At 37.3% G+C, this 21,079-nt stretch overlaps 1 protein-coding gene across 1 annotated transcript in view; it reads right to left on the reverse strand.

Moving 5' to 3' along the window:
• The window catches only part of LOC127646767 (cadherin-22-like), a 144,344-nt gene that overhangs the window by 45,644 nt on the left and 77,621 nt on the right, over positions 1-21,079 (reverse strand). The window contains exon 8 of the mRNA XM_052130634.1: positions 14,566-14,687. Coding sequence (XP_051986594.1) covers positions 14,566-14,687 — 122 coding nt within the window. The remainder of the gene's footprint in view (positions 1-14,565; positions 14,688-21,079) is intronic.

Genomic DNA, 21,079 nt, shown 5'->3' on the forward strand with positions numbered 1-21,079 from the left:
CACATGTTGCTAGCATGTTTTTTTCATGATGGTAGCATGTAGGTGTTATGTTTGTGTTAGCATGATGCTATCATGTTTTAGTACGTTACTAGTTGATGCTAGCATGTGTTCACCTGATGCTAGCACGTTTTTAGCATGTTTTAGCACTTCGCTCGGCGATGCTAGCATGTGTTAGCATGATGTTAGCACGTTTTTAGCATGTTTTAACTTCGCTAGGAGATGCTAGCATGTGTTAGCATTTTTCTAGCACTTTTTAGCATGTTTTAGCACTTCGCAAGGCGATGCTATCATGTGTTAGCATGATGCTAGCACGTTTTTAGCATTTTAGGGTGTGGCTATAAAGATTTTAGGTCATTACTTATTGGCTGCTTGATAATATAAATCCTCTGAGGGAGAGAGAGAGAGATATGCAGGGCTGACAGGCCCTTTTTGTCTGTGTGTGTGAAAACGTCGGTTGGGATTTAAATTTCTGAACATTCCGCAATGTTAAGTCAATGGGACTTTTTTGACCGCTGTGCGAACATCGTACACCCGATCGCTTAGAAAAGAGTTAGCACACCTCTCCTCAATGAGCCACATGATTTGACGCCTCACACGGGGGTGGTCTGTGACAAAAGCTGCGGGAGGAGTAGCGCGCCAAACTTTGTGTGGAATAATAATAATAATAAAAAGAAGAATAATAAGTATGCAAGAGAACAATAGTGATGCCTTGCCTTTGGCAAGCACCACTAAAAAATCTATATGGTAACGCCTTGGTACCACGTCCAAAAAAAAAAAAAAAAAAAAAAAACAAAAGTTGTATACCATGGTACAATGTGAAAAATAAAGAAAGAAAAAACATGTCCAAAAAAATACAATAAAATAAAAACAAAACATGGTAATAGCATGGCACCATGTCCAAAAAATAAAACATGTTAATACTATGGTACCATTAGCAAAACAATTAAATAAATAAATACAAATAATAATAATTTAAAAAATAGTACCATATTACGACATAAAATGTCATGTCACCCATGCCTAAATCCGCCACTGCATCACAATAACCATAAAATTTCCTACATGATTCTATGGTAATATTTTTAAACTACCATGACGCTAATACCAAGCTTTTTTTAAATACCTTGTTGTCCCATGTAATATCCACAGTATTTGACGATGGTGATTGTAAGTTACTATGGTACAGCTAAACTACTTTTATAAAGGAAAACATCCTCACAGACAGCTGTCAGGTCTTTTATATGGGTTAGTGTGTGTGTATTTTTTCAGCGCTAGCCTCCAATTACGAGATTAAAACATGGATACCATGGTCCACCACACCTTCCTGTCGGTTAAATCTGCTTTGGCTCATAAACACTTTCTCCTTCCATGTCTAACAACGGTGTCAGATCACTGTAAGGGAGTCATGCCCTCTAAACTAAATCAGCTTATGAGCTGCGATCGGCTAAGACCTTTTTTGTTACATCTCTAGCCCTTTTCTCTGATTCATTCACCTTTGAAACTCAAACTAATATGCTGTGTTGTCATCCCTCAAATGGGATCAAACTCCATGCATTTAGTGGCTTAAGCTAATCTGATTTCACTGTTGTTCCATCAGAAACGTGAGCTGTGACGCTAGCGAGCGCTAGTGCAGAAAGAAAGGCAAGGCTAGCATGAGTGTAAAATAATGTGAAATGTTGTAAGCAGGCACATTTTTTAGAATCATATGTATGGGAAAAAAAATATTCCGACGATATAAATGTGAGGGGTTCAACTTTATTATTTTTAAAGGGGACCTGTTATGCAAATTTCACTTTTACATGGTGTTTGTACATATAAATGTGAGTCGGCAGTGTGTGTACACAACCAACCTACAATGTTAAAAGTCAACCCACTCCTCTCTTATATTTCTACTCATCAAAAACAGTGTGTCAAAATGAACGGTTTTCATTTCGGCTCTAAAGTGATGTCACGTTAGAGCAGGCCACGCCCACGACTGCTGACAGACTCCACCCTATTATCATAGCTCCTCCCCTGAGTGATCTACACACAGTCCGCCATTATTTCTGTGCTGGAGCAGATACAGTGAGAAGAATAACGTCTCATAAGTGTTCTGTTGTTGCTGTAAAAGTGAACATAAGAGTCTTCATGTACTTCCGGCATCAGAGCCACTGAAGACGAGTGGACAATTTTGTTTTTGAAAGAAATGTGCCCCAAAACATACAAAAATGTGTGTTTGTGCAACTCATTTTACACCGGACTTCTTTGTGAATGAGTGTCAATATAAAGCAGAAAAATTTGATTCTCAAGCATGGATCAGACCAACTGTTCGTGTTCCAGCTTTATATCCTGAAGATGTATCGCACTTTATATTTTGTGAATGTTTGCAAATCGCCTTTCCGAATGTGCTTGTTAGCTGATTCCATGGCTAATGCAGCTAAAGTTAGCATTGTCTCGATTGTATTCACAGAGACCAGAGCTATGTCGTTATTTTTTAGCTTACTGTCTGTATAATTCATAACCGCACCTTTATTATGCACAATACAGTAAGGTGATTGTCCTTTTGAAAAGTACTAACTTTTAGTACTTAAGAGAGTTGTACTAAAAGTGGAATGTTTACTTGCAAAGGCCAGCACATCTGCACAACATATCAGTACCACGAGGGATGTTGGTTGCAGACTGACTCATCACAGCTGTGTAGTGTCAATTAACCATTCAGAAACGTCCTGGTTCATTCTCACATTTGTGACTTCTGCTGGAGTCTCTCCTTCATCAGTGTCCGACTCTGGTTCATATATATATATATATATATATATATATATATATATATATATATATATATATATATATATATATATTTTCATACATATATAGCTGAACTCTATGCTGTAGTATATGTAGTATGCTGTAGTGAGCCTCTTCTTTTTATATAAACTTTTTTTGGCAGTTTCTGTGAAACTTGCTAAATAAACATTAGCTAGCAATACTTTGTACATTTTTAACTAAATATCCACCGACTATAAAAATCCGCCTGAAGTATTGTGAGGTAGAGAGAAGACTTTTTGTTTTTTGATGCTGTTCACGAGCTGTAAAGACAGCCCTCTTCCTGAAAGGGGGCGGGGAGCAGCAGCTCATTTGCATTTAAAGAGACACACACGAAAACTGCGTATTTTTGATTCCACCCAAAAAGAGGCATTTATAACATGGTATAATAAATGATCCGTGGGGTATTTTGAGCTGAAACTTCACAGACACATTCTGGGGACACCTGAGACTGAGACTGAGTGAGTGGTGGTGGTGTAGTGGTCTAAAGCACATATCTGGTAATCAGAAGGTCGATGGTTCGATCCCCACAGCCACCACCATTGTCCTTGAGCAAGGCACTTAACTCCAGGTTGTTCCGGGGGGATTTTCCCTGTAATAAGGGCTCTGTAAGTTGCTTTGGATAAAAGCGTCTGCCATATGCATAAATGTAAATGTAAATATTGCATCTTGTAAAAAGGGACATAATAGGTCTCCTTTAAGAGCTGCAATTTGTTGAGGTCTTTTGATGCCAATAGCACAGTTAGTCAAGCATCAACTATATTAAAGAGTTTTTAGAACAAATAAATAAAATAAATATTGGTACTACAACTACTCAGTAGGCTAATGCACAAAGTAGTGTGACAGTAGGCTAATTTCACAATAGTGCAGGTATTCCACCAAAAAGCTGCTTTTTCATGCAAATAGTGCTGTAGAGCCACGAAACACTACATTTGTCACATTGTATTGTGAAAGCAGCAATGCGCTCACCTGAACCATCCTCTCTCTTTCTCTCTTATCTGAGAGTTCATGACATGATGATTTTCACATGCAAATGAGCTTTTATGCACATTGTTCATTGTTGCCAAAGGTTTGGTGGAGGTTCGCCACTACCGGCGAAGAGCTGCAAACTTCTGGCAAACATTTGTGGTGAATCAAAAGCTAATTTGCATGTGAAAATAATGAGCAGCAAATTTGCGGCAAGTGGTTGCGCTGGGAAAAACAAATCTCAGTTCTTTGGAACAGTTCATGTAAATGTACCAGATAAAATAAACGGTTCCCCTATATTTAGCGTAGGAAACTCTGATTCATTTTAGTGAGTCGGTTCTTTCAGACAGTTCAAATGAACAAATAGTTTACATAAATGATTCACTCATTCACTGCCTTAAAGTGACTTTGCCTTGTCTTTTGAAGCAGAATATCCACTTAATTGCTTCTAGATTTATTCTGGTATATTAAAGGAATAGTTCACCCAAAAAATTTAATTCTCTCATCATTTACTCACCCTCATGCTGTATGGACCAGACTACTTTTATGCTGAATTTATGTGCTTTTTGGTGCTTCAAAGTTCTGGTCAACATTCACTTGCATTGTATGGACCTACAAAGCTGAAACGTATTTCTAAAAATCTTTGTTTGTGTACTGCAGAAACAATAAAGTCACATACATCTGGGATGGCATGAGGAAGTAAATGGTGAGAGAATTTTCATTTTTGGGTGAACTGTCCCTTTAAGTACAAATGTATGTTTAATGTAATGCCACACGCGAAATCACTTCATTCGCGCTTGACGGGTTGTCGCAAAATTCTTTCAGCATTGAGATTGTCCGGATGTCACTGACGTACTGACGTACTGACGTAGTAGCAGAAGAAATCTGGAAAAAAGGATGTAAAGTTTCGCATGTGTGTGGGCACCCGGAATTGTATGACACACAACGTCATACATGTACAGATACCGGACAAAAAAAAGACGTCGCTTGGAGGAAAGTGAGCGAGGAAGTTGGACAACCTGGTAAGTCCTGAAAATATGCGCGTCTACTTGATATAGGTTGTACTTTACTATGAACCAAGTCGTAGAAGCCCCGCCTCCTGTCCTTTTCCGGAATAGAAGCGGGAATACTCGTGGGTTCGCGTTACTCACGCAAACTCGAGTTTAAACACAATTTTCTTCGCATTGTATGTGAACGCACCATTATAGACTTCCAATGAAGATTAGGGATGGGCTCTTCTGACAAATAAATGAGCAACCACCCAGGAGACCCTAGCAACAGCATAGCACTAAAAACTTAAAAACAAACAGAGAATTACAGCAAATGCATAGCAACTGCTACAGCCTGAACAACAGCTCTAAGCTTGTCTTTTCAACAGGGTGAGACGAGGACATAAACAATTTCTCTCTCACAAACACCTTCTCCAGCAACCAATGAGACACAGACGTGCATAAAAATGATGCGCGTAAAGATGTCTCATCCATTCTGCCCAATTTATTGCTGAAGGAACCATATGACAGTATTTATGAGAGGGGGACTGTGGGGGCCGAAGTTTGTGCATGCGACGTGCCAATCGCAGGTGAGAGATAAATGACTCTAATTGCATGCTCCTCCACCGTGCTGATTTCCATCGCAAGCATCCGGGTGATTAATGACGTGGCGAGCGCGTGGGCAAAGTTTGTGCTCGTTTTATCTTACAAACAGCAGTGTCTTCTTAGCCTCAGCCATTGTCTTGCCTAACCTAAGCCAATTTAGTAGACAGACAGCGCACAGCGGGACCCCAGGGTGACGTGCTACAAATCACGTAAACATGCTACAGGTTGTAGCAAAGCCATTACCAAAGCTGGAACGCTAAGACTACAGCGGGAGGCATCCAACGAGTCTGCTGTGTAATGAGAGATATTTATTATGTGCAGTCATCATTGGATTGCACTTTAACTCTTTATTTGGGGGAGAGACACATTTTTCACCTTAACTGCACTTCAGAAACAGCAGGAATCATGGCCTTGGAGGTCTGGAATTATCCTGCTAAAAGATGCATGTTTTCCCAAGCGGTTTTACCATTTTTAGCAGACTCAAACAGGCACTTTTTCCCAAATTTCCAAGAGGAAAATCCCTTTATTAAAAGCACAAGTTCTAAAGAAGTGATAGTGTGCACATTCAAATTTAATAGATAATAATTGTATATAAATTATAACTGATCAATTATAAATAACAATGTATTATTATTATTATTCATACTAATTTGTAATTAATATTATTTATTATCAAATATACACAAATCTTATTAATAAGTTGTAATGAATAAAATAATAAATCATATATTAAGTTTGAGTTTTTTTTTAAATATCACAGAAAACAACATTTAAAATGCAGTTTCAAATTCTGTAAAATAAGAGAAAATCTTCCTAAAGTGAGTGTACACATTCAAATAAAAAGGAAATAGTTCATTATTTTATATAAATAATAATCAATACATTACAAATAATAGTGTATTATTTATGAAATAAATGATTATTTATAATGACTTATAAATAAATAATAATACATTATAAATCAAATGTAATAAGCTGTGATATAAGGAATAATCAATAATGATTAAGAATCTGTTTTCTAAAATATAACAGGGAATAATATTTAAATATAGTTGCAAATTTTATGTAAAATAAGAGAAATAAGTCCAAACAAAGTGAAAGTGTGTGCATTAAAATTATAAAGTTAATAGTTAATCATTTATATAAATAATAATTAATGCATTTTAATTACATTATATAATAATTATGCATAATTTATTATTATTTATATAATAAATTATTATTTATATTATAACTGATAAATTATACATTTAAACAATAATAATAAAAAACTATAAACAATTAAAACTTTGCAATAAATATAATAGATATATTATATATAAATAATAAAAATAATACTTATTAATCTCAGTGTCTTAAAATATAACAGAAAGCTATATTTAAATCACAGGTTATATTTTCTGTAAAACAATAGAAATCACTTCTGTACACATGTGAATTCAATTAAGTAAGGATTAATTTACGATGGACTTCGGTGCGCGTCGTGACCGCATTACCACCTCGGGTGTGCGTTATTTTTGAACAATTCAGCGGGCCGTAGTCAATTATTCCGCTTATACCATGGTTTACACGGTTAAGACATCGTTCAGGGTTTTATCTCAAATAAAAAAAAATCTAGTTTTCGTACCTAAAACGCTTTTGTTAGTGGAACTACTTTCTTCCGCCACATATTCAGTGTCTTTCTTTAATAGCTATTGCTAATTCGAAAACGTCACGTTAGAACTAGCAAAGATGCTCGCGCTGCTTCACTCGAGGACTCACTGGAATAACAAGTTAGTGTGTTTGTGCGTGTGTGTGAGTTTGTATTTGAAGGCTCGAAAGAGAGAAACTCAGATAATGAGAGAAATCGCTTCTGGGATTTCCTTTTTTGCTGCAGTTCTCATCAGAAGTAACATCGCTTCAAAATTGGCATATTCCCGTTATAAACCTAAACAACTTTTTTTCATCCTGAGGTGCAGGTGTGCTCTGACATGAAAGGACGACTCTGTTTTTCTCTCACAGTATGTTTGGGCCTTAAGTGTGTGCGTTACGTGTATAATGTGTTTCCTCGAGGGTTTTCCCCAGAGATATTTCCGCTATGTATTTGGGGGGGGGGTACATTTTTAACGTTATAAACGAAATTGAAATAATTGTTGGATATTTTAGACATTGTTTTGACGTCCTTACCCGATTTACTTCAACCAATTTCTTTGTTTTAATTGGTAATTTTGTTGTGGTAGCCTGAAGGGCTCTTTGAAATAACTGAAATAATTTGGCGAAGTGATCTATGGAACCGTTATTTGGTCAAGACCTGGAACTACTTTAAAGCCGTTTGTTTCCTTGTAAAATACCATCAGCCTCCATCAGCCAATCAGAATCAAGCATTCAACAGACCCGGGGTATAAATACAATTAAAAAGGCAATTGTGGCACTAACATTTATTTTCAGAAGGGAGGCCGAAGACATCAATCTACATAAAAAAGATTTTCCAAAAACAATAAAATAAAAAATAAAATAATCCTTGAATTGACAATAAAAATCCTCATTCAAGCGTCTATTGTCCAGCTAAGCTCTCGAGTATACCTGCTCAAAGAGACACACAGAGAGAGAGAGTGCAAACCATTTTCAATTACATCTCTAAAAGAAAACAAATCTTTTGTTGTTCTCAAAATGAGGGCTGAAAAATGTTCAATCAGAGTGGCTACACAAATAAACAATCTTTGAGGTCAAACAGAGATTTGAAGACATTACAAAGGAGAAACATTGTTAATGTCCCGAAAACAAGTGCAAAGGCAAAATTATATTTTGCATAAAGAAAATTTTTGCACTACAATTTGAATAATACAGTATATATTTATTTTCTTGCATTACAGTAATGATAACACACACACACACACAAAATAAATTAATAAATAAATGTGGCTTTTTTTAACATAACTTTCTTTGCTTTAATCATGTTTACCCTTTCCCTGTATTCTTAGTTATGCTTTGGTTCTGCATCCGGTAATTGGCTCAAGCTGTGATTAACACACGACTGAGGGTGAATAAATACATGACATTAATGGTCACTTTTCTTTGTAAGTTGAATATAAGGACGTGGTCTGGTCTATTGTCAAACGCAGCGCTCCGATCAGGAGTACCTAACAGTGCATTATGTAACCTTGCGGCTATTGTTTAGCGGTAGCTGTTATTTTGTGAACACATAGTTTACATAGTGAAATAATTAAATGCTGAAGTGAGATAATACATAACATAATTGTTTTCTTTTTTTTTTGTCTGTGCGTTTTATAATTGCTGGCTATTATTTACTGGATGTCAGAGGCGTCATGGCACATTCAAACTGAGGGGGCATGCTCAATTTTTGAGCCAAGTGGATTTTGAATGGATTATTTCATCTTCCAAAACATTATTTGTTCCTTTTGCTAATTAAAAGAATAATTATTGTATGTAAATAACAAAAAAGAAAAACCACATGTCTAAATTTGGTCAGTCCAATCGTGTCACACCTTCCTTTATAGGCGGCGTCGTGTGGGTGCTCAGGAACCCGCGCTCACGGGGAAGGTCAAGCATCCTTGTGCAGTTAACGTTTGCCAATTATTTCTAATCTTTGTGGAAGAGTAAATCAGTTTTATTTTCATAGTCTAATATATCATTTCTGTGTCTGGTGCCCCCTCAAAAAAAGAGCTTAATATATTTACTGTATACATATACACTCACCTAGAACTTTATTAGGAACAGTATGGTCCTAAAAATAGTTCCCAATATGGTCTTCTGCTGTCGTAGCCCATTCGCCTCAAGGTTCGATGTGTTTGCATTCTTAGATGCTATTCTGCACACTACAAATGTACAGAGTGGTTATCTGAGTTACTGTAGCCTTTCTGTCAGCTCAAACCTGTCTGGCCATTCTCTGTTGACCTTTTTCGTCAACAATGTGTTTCTGTCCACAGAACTGCCGCTGACTGTATGTTTTTTGTTTTTGGCACCATTCTGAGTAAACTCTAGAGACTATAGAGTCTGTTGTGCATGAAAATCCAAGGAGATCAGCAGTTATACCAGTCAAACCAGCCTGTCTGGCACCAACAATCATGCCACCAATTTTCCCTATTGTGATGGTTGATGTGAACATTAACTGAAGCTCCTGACCCATATTTGCATGATTTTATGCAGTGCATTGCTGCCACATGATTGGCTGATTAGATAATCAAATGAATAAGTAGGTGTACAGGTGTTCCTAATAAAGTTCTAGGTGAGTGTATATATATATATATATATATATATATATATATATATATATATATATATATATATATATATATATATATGAACATAATATTTTAAACTGGATTTTGTTTTAAAAAATGTTGTTCTGTAAAAATGTTTGTCATATGTAATATATAATCAAAATGTGATAACTTGCTCCGCCTTTAAAATTACTTTCTTGTTTAGATGACATCACAAATCCCTCTTATTTTAAACCCCTCCCCTTCAATCTCCTGGCTCCATTCTGCCACTTATTACAATCCAATCAATTCCAGATAGATAAAGTCCAGCCCAAAATTTTCCCTACATTAAATATCACTATCACACACCAGATTACGGAAGTAAATTGTATGGAAGCCCTGAACCGCAAGGTACAAAATTGTTATTCTTTTTATTTTGAATCACTAGGTGAATTAAAAATTTTTTAGGTGTCTTAGTGCCTTCCTGAGCCTACCAAAAATAATAAAATAAAATCAGAAATAAATCTGAAATAAAATAAATTAATTTGCCAAAGATTTTTTTTTTTTTAAATTTTTTTAGGGCATGCTCAGGAAGGCACTAAGACTCCTAAAAATTTTTTTTGACTCACCCCTTGTTTAATTAAAATCACCTAGTGATTTTATTCTTTCACCTTGCAATTCAGGGCTTCTGTAAAACTGTTTTCACATTGATTTTAAGTCAAGAAATGCAAGTTTTCAGATAAGTTTGGTACACAGCTGGCATGTCATTGCACACTTTTTGAGACTGAGTTTATAAATTGCCTTTGGGACAAAATGTCAGACGGATCATTTTCTCCAATTGAAAAAGGTCCAAAGTAGGAGCAAACAATAACGAAACTATTTTGACAAAAAAAGGAAAGTGATTGGCTCAGAACTAAATCTGACACTCACCGATTGTTCTATGATAATGCCAGTGTTTGTTTGTTTGTTTGTTTGTTTGTTTTTTAGTGCAGGTTTGGAGGTTTTACAGACCACAGCCTCTCTCTCTCTGTCAGACGATACAATTTTAGGTGTTTCTTCAAAAAAATACAACTTTTTTTGTACCATGGAATGATTTTTATTACTGTAAAACTGTATATATTTTATTGTTTTATGCTTGTCCCAGGCCCAGACTTTTAATGTTAAAATATGAAAATCCATCTGAAAAACATTATTAAGACTACATTTGCAAAACTATGATCATCTAAACAAAAAGTGAAATAAACAGACTTTTTCAATTCTTATTGTATAATCATAAATTATTTACATTTTTAAATGCATTACGACTGTTCCTCAGCTGCTGCGTTATTTCCACCACAAATAAAAAACAAAATTGCCATTACTAACATTTTATTTTATTATTGTTATTTTTAAAGTTAGTGAACTTGGTTACCAAGGACACAACAGTGTCAGTGAAGAGAGCATGCTTGAGATGAAATGTGATTAAATTGCAATTAAATTGATATGTGGCAGAAATGACACAAAACCTATTTTTGACAAATTGTGAATGCTTTATATCAACAGCCTTTCCTAAAATAAATTAAGACAACAAGTATTTGTAAAAACTACATGTTAATGTGTTTATAAACTACTCTATTTTTACAACCACGAATCAAAATGCATGACTTTCAGATGCAATAAACATACATTGACAAATGGACTGTACATTGTAAACATTGAGCATGGGGCTATTCTGAATTTGTGTTTGGCATGCGACACTATTTATAGTGCCACAGAAAAAAGTTGTACACATTTGAAATGATGCAAAGATGTCTGATGGGATTGCTGCTTGTCAGTAACTCGGCAGAATGGGGTTGATATCAGGGTGCTGGAATATTTGGGAGAAACATGTTGAGAATGTTGAGTTCCCGTATGATCGTGTTGATTGGAAAGAAAGAGGTTTTCAACAGACCTTTTTCACACTCCGGGTTTAGGGATGCGGAAGTTAACGTTTGCAGGGTAAACTTCGACAGCGGTGTATGGGAGTGAATGGGAGATCACAGCAAATATTATTTTCACTTATGAATTTGCTCCAAGAGCAAAAGAAAAAATCCACTATTACATTTACATTTATGCATTTAGCAGGCGCTTTTATCCAAAGCGACTTACAGTGCACTTATTACAGGGACAACCCCCCCCGGAGCAACCTGGAGTTAAGTGCCTTGCTCAAGGACACAATAGTGGTGGCTGTGGGGATCGAACCAGCAACCTTCTGATTACCAGTTATGTGCTTTAGCCACCACGCCAGTCAGAGAAAATGACATTTGAATGACTTTCCAGAAGAGCTAAAAAAATAGAGAGCAAAGCAAAAGTAACTTTTTACTGTCTACTAGCTTATTATTATTATTATTATTATTATTATTATTATTATTATTATTATTTATGAAGGTAAAATAGTGCCTAAATGATTTGCAAGCATAGTGTAAGATTTGTAAAGGTGTAAATCAAGTTGCAAGCATAAGAAAAAATATTAGCAATACTGTAATGCATTGCATAGGTGTAATTCATGTGTTGTGAATCTGTCATTGCATATTATTACAAAGTAAATTTGGTGTTTATACTTATGGCTTCCTTTTCTTCACGCTAAACATGGCCAAAAACATTGCAAACCTGCAATCATTGAAACTGTGTCATGAACAGCAAAACAGTCCGACCGTGCAGAATCAGTCTGTATATGTAAAATAAACTACATTTACATTTATGCATTTGGCAGACGCTTTTATCCAAAGCGACTTACAGTGCACTTATTACAGGGACAATCCCCCCGGAGCAACCTGGAGTTAAGTGTCTTGCTCAAGGACACAAAGGTGGTGGCTGTGGGGATCGAACCAGTGACCTTCTGATTACCAGTTATGTGCTTTAGCCCACTTCACCACCACCACTCCATAAAACTACTGCAAATGTGTAAATGATTTGTGTTTGTGGCATACATGTTTTCCAGAAATAATCAAAAATACACTGTTCCATTTCCCGCTCACAATTTTGGCACAAATTTCTCACTGTAAAGAGTTTTGCAAGCGCAAGGGGGAAGGCGAATCAGCCTGTTTTTCTTGACCAGTTCACTCTGATCTGATTGGTTTAATGACATCACAGACCGCTTGTTCTTCATATGGCTCAGCGTCCTTCCTCTGGGGATCTCTCCTCTCTTAAATATTAAACTGAAATATGAATACATACATGCTCTTTTATTGTGAGAGTGAAGTTGAGCCGACAGATTTTATTGATATAAATATGATTCTCAATCTGCTGTTCAAATGCTTCTTCCTTGTGCTGTTCATTATTTTAATTATATTTGAATTACTTAATTATCATTGGCATGGCAAATGGGTGGATGGAAATTGCGGGTATCATAGAACTAATTCTAGAAAAGAAAATATATGATATGTGTAAACTCTATTTATCTATTTAAGAAGAAACATTTGAACACCAGATTGAGAATCATATTTATATCAATAAAATCTGTCGGCTCAACTTCACTCTCACAATAAAAGAACATGTATTCATATTCCAGTATTAATTATATTTACTTTTAATTATCATTGGAATGGGATTTTGGTGAATAACTCTCATGGCTCAGGTGGTAGAGCGGGTCGGCCACTAATCGCAGGGTTGGCGGTTTGATTCCCTGCCCTCCACGTGCCGAAGTGTCCTTGGGCAAGACACTGAACACCAAGTTGCTAGCGCCTTGCATAGCAGCTCTGCCGCCATTGGTGTATGAATGGGTGAACGAGACACAGTGTAAAGCGCTTTGAATACCGCTAAGGTTAAAAAGACACTATACTGTATAAGTCCAGACCATTTACCATTTATCCTGAGATGTGGGTTGGCGCTGTTTTGGCAGCACAAGGGAGGCCTACACAATATTAGGCAGGTGGCTTTAATGTTGTGGCTGATCGGCGTATGTGCACAGTAGTACAGAGGAGGACTGAACATAAGTGACGGATTATGACTTGCAAAGGCCCTGGGGCCAATTATCTCCAATGCCCCCCTCTACACAAAAGTTGTGTGTAGTTCGGTGGCTGGGTGGGCTCGTTGTTCATGCCCAAAAGTGTTTTCAAGATCACCAAACTAGGTCACACAGCATTAAAGCCCAGGGCACCCCTGGCCATGTTTTCTCCTAATAGTTTGTATCAAGGTATTGGTCAGAAGACACACAGTCAGTAGGAATACACATAATAGGTATAAGCAATTTAATGTGGACAGTACAATGTTTACATCTTGTGGCTGTATTTGAGTGTTTATGTGCTGAACCAATTTACTTCCATTGTAAGTGCCTCACTGTAACAATTTTCACTTTTTTTAAGAAAAAAGGAGGGACCAGTCAAAACTATTTTTTGGTGGAAATCAACATTATGCCAGAAATGCCATTGATTAAGCTTAGCGAGTTATAGAAACACCCTTTCCAGGACAGAACCTAATAGGGAAGAGAGATTTTTTGAGTCGAGCCATTCCACATTAGCCCAGCGGGAACAGATGCAATATTGAGCTTTAGACAAACAAATCTTGTTAGATGCTGTAAACTGCTTTCAATCTGAATAAAGGAGCCCATGCTGAGTGTAATGAATCTGACCACTTCATCATGCGAGTCGCCGCACCGCACACCTGATGTTCCCGAACTGCTCCGCGATTGATAACATCAAGCCTAGCAGTCTAATAGTAGCCGAGTGATGTTTGATAGGGCCGATGTCAGATTACATATGCTTGTCATGGAAATAACATTTTCACCCTCCTGGGTTTGTTTCACGACTGACAGCTTTATCAACACCGGAAGACTTTAGGAGCAACTAATTCAGTGTCTCTTAACCGGAGATATGATCCCAGCGGCGTTGTGGAATTGACAGCAATCGATAGCTTACGTGCAATACTGATGATTTTTGTGTGGCACAATGATCATATTTCCGCTGCCTTTAAAACGGAGGTGTGATCGTATCGAGGCATGTCTGGCGAGCATGATTTGTGATTAGATTGATGCGATGTTATCTCACCTGGCCAGGTTTGGCATCCTCGCAGATGGAGGCCTCGTAAGGAGTCGCGAGCTCTGGAGGGTTGTCGTTTATGTCCAGTATGCGGATGCGAACAGCAGTCTGTGATGCCATGGACTGGTTATCTGTAGAAGAAAGGGGTCACAGGGCAGATTAAACAATCATTGTCATTTCTACATCTTTTGGCCTGTAAGAAATATGTGAATTAACTGTGAAACTAGTAACTGTAGCCACAGTTACAGTTATCATGAAAACATGTCCAGGTCACATTTCACCCCAAAAGAAGAAGAAGAAAAAGTACGAAATTGTAAGACGTTTGTTTAGGACGTTTAAAGGGACAGTTCACCCACAAATGAAAATTCTCTCATCGTTTACTCTCATGCCATCCCAGATGTGTATGACTTTCTTTCTTCTTCAGAACACAAATGAAGATTTTTAGAAGAATATCTCAGCTCTGTAGGTCCATACAATGCAAGTGAATGGTGACCAGATGTTTGAAGCTCCAAAAATCACATACAATAATCATAAAAGTAATCTGTACGACTCCAGTGGTTTAATCCATGTCTTCAGAAGTGATATAATGGATGTGAGAGAGAAACAGATCAATGTTTAAGTCATTTGTTTACTATAAATCTCCACTTTCACTTTCAGATGTGAAAGTGACACTAAACAGTCACCATATATGTGGCTTTCAGATGTAAAAGTGAAAGTGGAGATTTAGAGTAAAAAAACAAATGACTTAAATTTGGATCTGTTTCTCACCCACATCCATTGTATCACTTCTGAAGACATGGATTAAACAACTGGAGTTGCATAGATTACTTTTATGATTCTTTTATGTGATTTTTGGAGCTTCAAATGTCTGGTCACCATTCACTTGCATTGTATGGACCTACAGAGCTGAGATATTCTCCTAAAAATCTTCATTTGTGTTCTGAAGAAGAAAGAAACTCATACACATCTGGGATGGCATGAGGGTGAGTAAATGATGAGAGAATTTTCATTTTGGGCGAACTATCCCTTTAAAATTGTATTTATTTTTTAAATGATGACATTATTTCCATAACAACTGAAAGTAAACAATAAAACTATGTTAACCCCCCAAATTCTCTTTACCGTAACTCATTCTCATCATTCTCAATGGTGATTATCATTATTTATTTGTTTATTTCATTTTAATTGAAGTGAGGAGAGTGCAACAGTGCCTGCCCGTCTTGTTTCTGGTAGTATTTTCCCCATTCATTTCTTCCAATTTAGATTTCATAATGTACTTGTGTAGTGTGTACTTACGGTAACGACATACTCCCCATAGTAAATTCATCAGGAAGCTAATTGTTCTGCAACACTTTAGAGGAAATGATCAATTAACGTGTCAGTTTTTAAATTAAGACGTGCAACACTAAACACATGAAATTTAAATGATAAAAGTGCACCACTGGGGTTGACTTAATGATATAAATACAGAAAAATGAGTTCAATATTGGCTGTGACAATCATTTTGATCATGGCATTGTTAGGCTATAACAAAATGAAAATATTATCACATTCTTTTGTGTGTTTTATTGGGTTGGCAAATACGTATATAATTAGTCTCATTTAAGTTCATATTACTACAATGAGCTAGTAATTAAAAAACAAAAGAAAAAAAAAAACCTCTGTACAGGGAAGTCAGCTGATCCTTAGCTAATTTACCTGCTTTATTATTTCATTAGAAATGTCTTCATGTGCAGAGAGATGCATCTGGTGCAGCAGGGCCATTGACTGGGTCACTGTTTTAATTGTTGTGGCAGGGCAGAGGGCGGTGCCGGGTCATGATTACACACACCCGGTCCCCTATCAGGCTAATTAACCCTCAGAGAGGGATAAAGGCCGATTGCGGGCAGTGGTGTGGGAGAGACAGATCACATGATGTGTGTTCGTCATGTGTGTGAGTTTGTCTTTTGTTTAAGTTTCACATTAAAATATTATTTATATTGTCAAGCCGGTTCTCGCCGCCTCCTTGCCCGTCTAAATTACGTTACACTGGTGCCGAAATCCGGGAAGGAGGAGGGATGCCCGTCGCGGAGTCCTCGACACTGCTGTCCACCCGGGGGAGTGGCGCTGCCATTCGCCAGGAGAGGGAGTAGCCCGACCGCGGTGAACGGCCGCCGTCCGCGAGGCGAGTGGGGACTGGACTCCCCGACCGCCTGGAGCGATGGAGCCGCTGCCAGGGGCGGAGGAGTGCCCTGCCACCCCCAGAAACGCGGAGGGGTCGACAGAAGACCGCCGTCCACGAGGGGAGGAGGAGTGTCCCCAGGAGTCGCGGTGAACACGGAGGGGCCACATCTGCTGGGGGTCGTGGGTCGTGACTCTGGTCCGCCCGGGAAGGAGCGGCTATTGTCCGCCTGAGAGGGTGGAGGAGTGATCGAGGACCATGCGACGGTGTATCAGATAACCGGCGAGTAAGTGTTTTTTTTTTTCATCTCTCTCTCTCTCACTACCGCTCCGCGTTGGCCTCGTTTAAATTTTTCAGTGTTTTTTGGGGGGTACTACACTGTTACAGGAAGTATCCCCCCATTTTTATTATTTCTGTTCCATTCCCTTGTCCTCTCCCTCATCCAGTGAGACGGGGATATCCGGGGCAAAAGGCACGCCCCTCCCCAGGGAAAGAGGGGGAGGGGGGGTGTACGTCATGCTGGGGGCTCCCCAGCCTGAGAGAACGAGGGAGGAATGTGGCAGGGCGGAGGGCGGGGCCGGGTCGTGATTCTACACACCTGGTCCCTTATCAGGCTAATTAGGCCTCAGAGAGGGATAAAGGCCGATTGCGGGCGGTGGTGCGGGAGAGAGAGATCGTTTACGGACATGTCCGTCATGTGTGTGTGTGTGTTTGTATGTTGTTTAAGTTTCTCATTAAACTATTATTTATATTGTCAAGCCGGTTCTCGCATCCTTCTTGCCCGTCTAAATTACGTTACAATTGTTTTTTAATTTAAAGGCACTTAAAAAAACAAACTTCTTTAATCTACAGTAGTATCTAAAAATCTGAGACAAACACTGAAAATCTGGGATACAAAATCTTAAAAAAATAAAAAAATAAATAAGAATAAAATTAAGCATAAAATTAACTCTTTGGCTGAACATGATTTAGTCATGGTCAGTGGTTCCACGTGTTTGGAAAGAGTTTTCTTATCTTAAAATGAGTATGTAATCTCAACGCAAATATTTGACTGCCAAAATTTTTTTTTTTAAAAGGAGTATTTTTGTCTTTTCTAGTAAAAATATCTAAACCTTTCTTAAAACAAGATGAATATACTTGACAAGCAAAAATGGCACGAGCTAGTTTGTCTTGTTTTCAAAGAGGTTTACGCTTAAAAGAAGAAGGAAAACAAATCACAATGGGGTAAGAAAAATAAACTTAATTCAAAGGGAAATCAAGTTTATTTTTCATACCCCACTGGCAGATTTTTTTTTATCCTCTAAGTAGGGCTGGGATAAACGATTATTTTTTTAAACGATTAATCTAGCGATAATTTTTTTGATGCATCGATTAATCTAACGATTCATTTTGTCCAGTCCGATTTGATTATCTCCCCATTAATTGACTAATAGCAATTTATACATGTTGATTTACATATCTCAATGAAAAAAAAATGAATTCCTTAACATTGCAATATATGTTTATTGCTCTTAAAATTCCAAAATAAAAGACTATACAAGTGCAAAGTAATGCATTCTTAGTCAGAAGTGGCATTCAATAAAACCTTGACGCCTTGAAAACACATAGGCCTAGCTTACTGAAAAAAAGTGCATCTTGTAATTCTTCTTTCAGATTAAAATAACAACAACTTGATGTCTAGCATTCAATAAAAAAATAAAAAGGTCACCCAAAATACTTGTTTAGAGCAACTGAAAGAATACAGTAACTATTGTAAACTTGAGGGCTTTAAGCTAATACAGAAAGTGCTTTTCCAACAAAAAATAAATAATGAAAATAAACATTCAGAATTCAACATTTATGTTGAACATACTGAAAAAAAGCATCTTCATTCACATGCAAATAACAACTTACACTCTGACACTTTCCTTTCACGTTAAGAATACTGCGTGCGTGCGTCGTGCGCGCGCCTCTTCAGGTGCTGGTGCATTGCCGTGGTGCTAGAATGGAAGGCCATCTCCATTTTGCAAAGACGACATATCACGGAATTGTTTCCTTTAATGTAAAATAATTCCCATACTTTAGAGGAACGAGTGCCTTGCACTTCTGATAGTCTGAGGAGCCAGTCGTGTTGCTACTACTCTCCGGCGCCGCCATCTTTGTTTTGGGTCTGACGAATCGACGCGCATATTTTGCGTCGACGTATTTTTTGCATCGACGTCATCGATGACGTCGACGCGTTGTCCCAGCCCTACCTCTAAGCATAATCCTTGTCTAAATTTTGTCAGATTTCTCTAAAATCAAGACTTCTTATGTCGTTTTGCTTGTCAAGAAAGATATATTTTTACTGGAAAACGAGACTAAAATATTAATTAAGTTATTTTTTTCAGAGGTTGTGAAGAGGGAACCTTATTGAATTGGGCAAACCCAACAAAATGTGACATGTCAAAGTAACGCAAATTAATCTTTTATTCCTTTATATACTACTGTAGGTAGTGACAGTAAATGTTAGCATGCTAAATACATGCTGTGGGAAGCACTACATAGTGCAGCTTGATACATATGCTAACACGTATCCCCTTTATATTCATCTCGCACAAAAACACAAAATATAACATTTAATTTTAACATTTACTCTTTCATTTGAGTACCATGACAAGCGTACTGGGAACTAGAAATCTCCTGCCCAGTTACAGATACCAAAACAAAAAAAGATGTTGTCCCAAAACAAATGGATGGCAGTAAAACAAATAAATAATTGAAACTCAGTTAAATTAAGTTCACTTAATTATCTGCATGTTTGAGTAATGGGGAAGATTCAGCAAACCTTACGATACTGAGAGTTCCTTTTTTCTTTTTTCCCCACTAATTTTAACACTTTTACTATATATAAATTGACTATAGTGGGGCAAATATACCCATTAAAATCGTGCGACCACATGTCCACATGCCTTGACGAAGTGTTTTGGCTTCGCTATACGCAAAGTATAATTGAAATGAATAACCGACTGAATACTGTTCACCATATTCTAGACTGTCATTTATGGGTTAAACTTCTGGCACACCGAGTCACGTGACACAACAGCATGCAGTCAGTTTCCTTGCAGCACTCCCATGGATGCTGCACCAAAACAAAGTGCTTCTGGTAAGAAACCTGTTTGTTTGTATTGAGTAGCATTGCTAGTTTCATTTGATATGCCATTTTAAAAAATCTGCTTATTTTTCACACATCATCTCGCTGATAAAAATGATGTCCACATGTGTGGAAATTGGGACATTATTCCATCAAAAGTTGAAAAACATATTAGTTATTTTTAATAACATTAACACATTTGTGGATCATTTCGCTTCATTTTAATATACATTTTGTTATGTTTATTTTTCATATCACTGTATAATACAGTTCTATTCATTAACATTAATAAATGCATTCCTATATTTAATGTGCATTATCACATGTGTCATCCAAAAGCTGAACATTTTGCTTTCAGAGGCTTTATATGGTGTTATGATGCATTTCAAACTGCTCTGAGACCAGTGCAGACAGACAGCGCACTGGAGGTTAAGTCATGCACTAAATAGGGAGCAAGGGAGCATCCTATAGCTCTCTATGCAGTTAAGTGCGTTCACTCCTAAAATCTGATCATAAGTTCAGTTTCAGGCTGCAGATGATGTTTGGATCACTCAACATGTTTGACACACACGGGACGATGATCATCAGTACATAGATTCACCATTTATAATGGATCATTTTATTTGAACATGGTTGACATTGATTGGATGATGCTGGTCATTACTTTGAATCTGAATTAATTATGATAATTTCTGATATAATGACTGTAATGTCTCAAAAACATGAATAACCAACACTCCTGGACACATTATAAACTATTAAATGATAGCTTAGTGTTATTTAAAATGTCACAACTTAGTCCCGCTGTCCACATATGAGGACATACATTTTTAGGAAATCTTTTTGCTCTAGAAAATGGTTTTTTTTTTTTGCATGTTAATTAGGTGCTACTAGTAACAAATCAAAAAGGGAAATGGAAAACGCATAAGGCAGTGACGCGAGGGTCCCGGGAGGTTGAAATGTGTGTTAAGGTCATTCTAAAGACACAATAAAAAAGTTTAAAATACCTATAAATCTACCCCCCCACCCCTTCTTTATACCTAATATGAAGCACCATGCACCCCCTTGGTTTGCTTCAAATTATGATGGGACGGACCTCTATAAATACACCAGCAGCTGAATAAATCAGTCCACAGTAGATTTCAAGTGTTTTATACCCTCAAAGCCAGCAATATTTTCTCTGCGGTATCAGAGCAAAGATCAGAGCTAAATTTAACTAGCGATGGGTGTCTGTGATATGAAGAACAGAG

Source organism: Xyrauchen texanus, chromosome 7 (assembly GCF_025860055.1).
Source record: "Xyrauchen texanus isolate HMW12.3.18 chromosome 7, RBS_HiC_50CHRs, whole genome shotgun sequence".
Lineage (NCBI taxonomy): Eukaryota > Metazoa > Chordata > Actinopteri > Cypriniformes > Catostomidae > Xyrauchen > Xyrauchen texanus.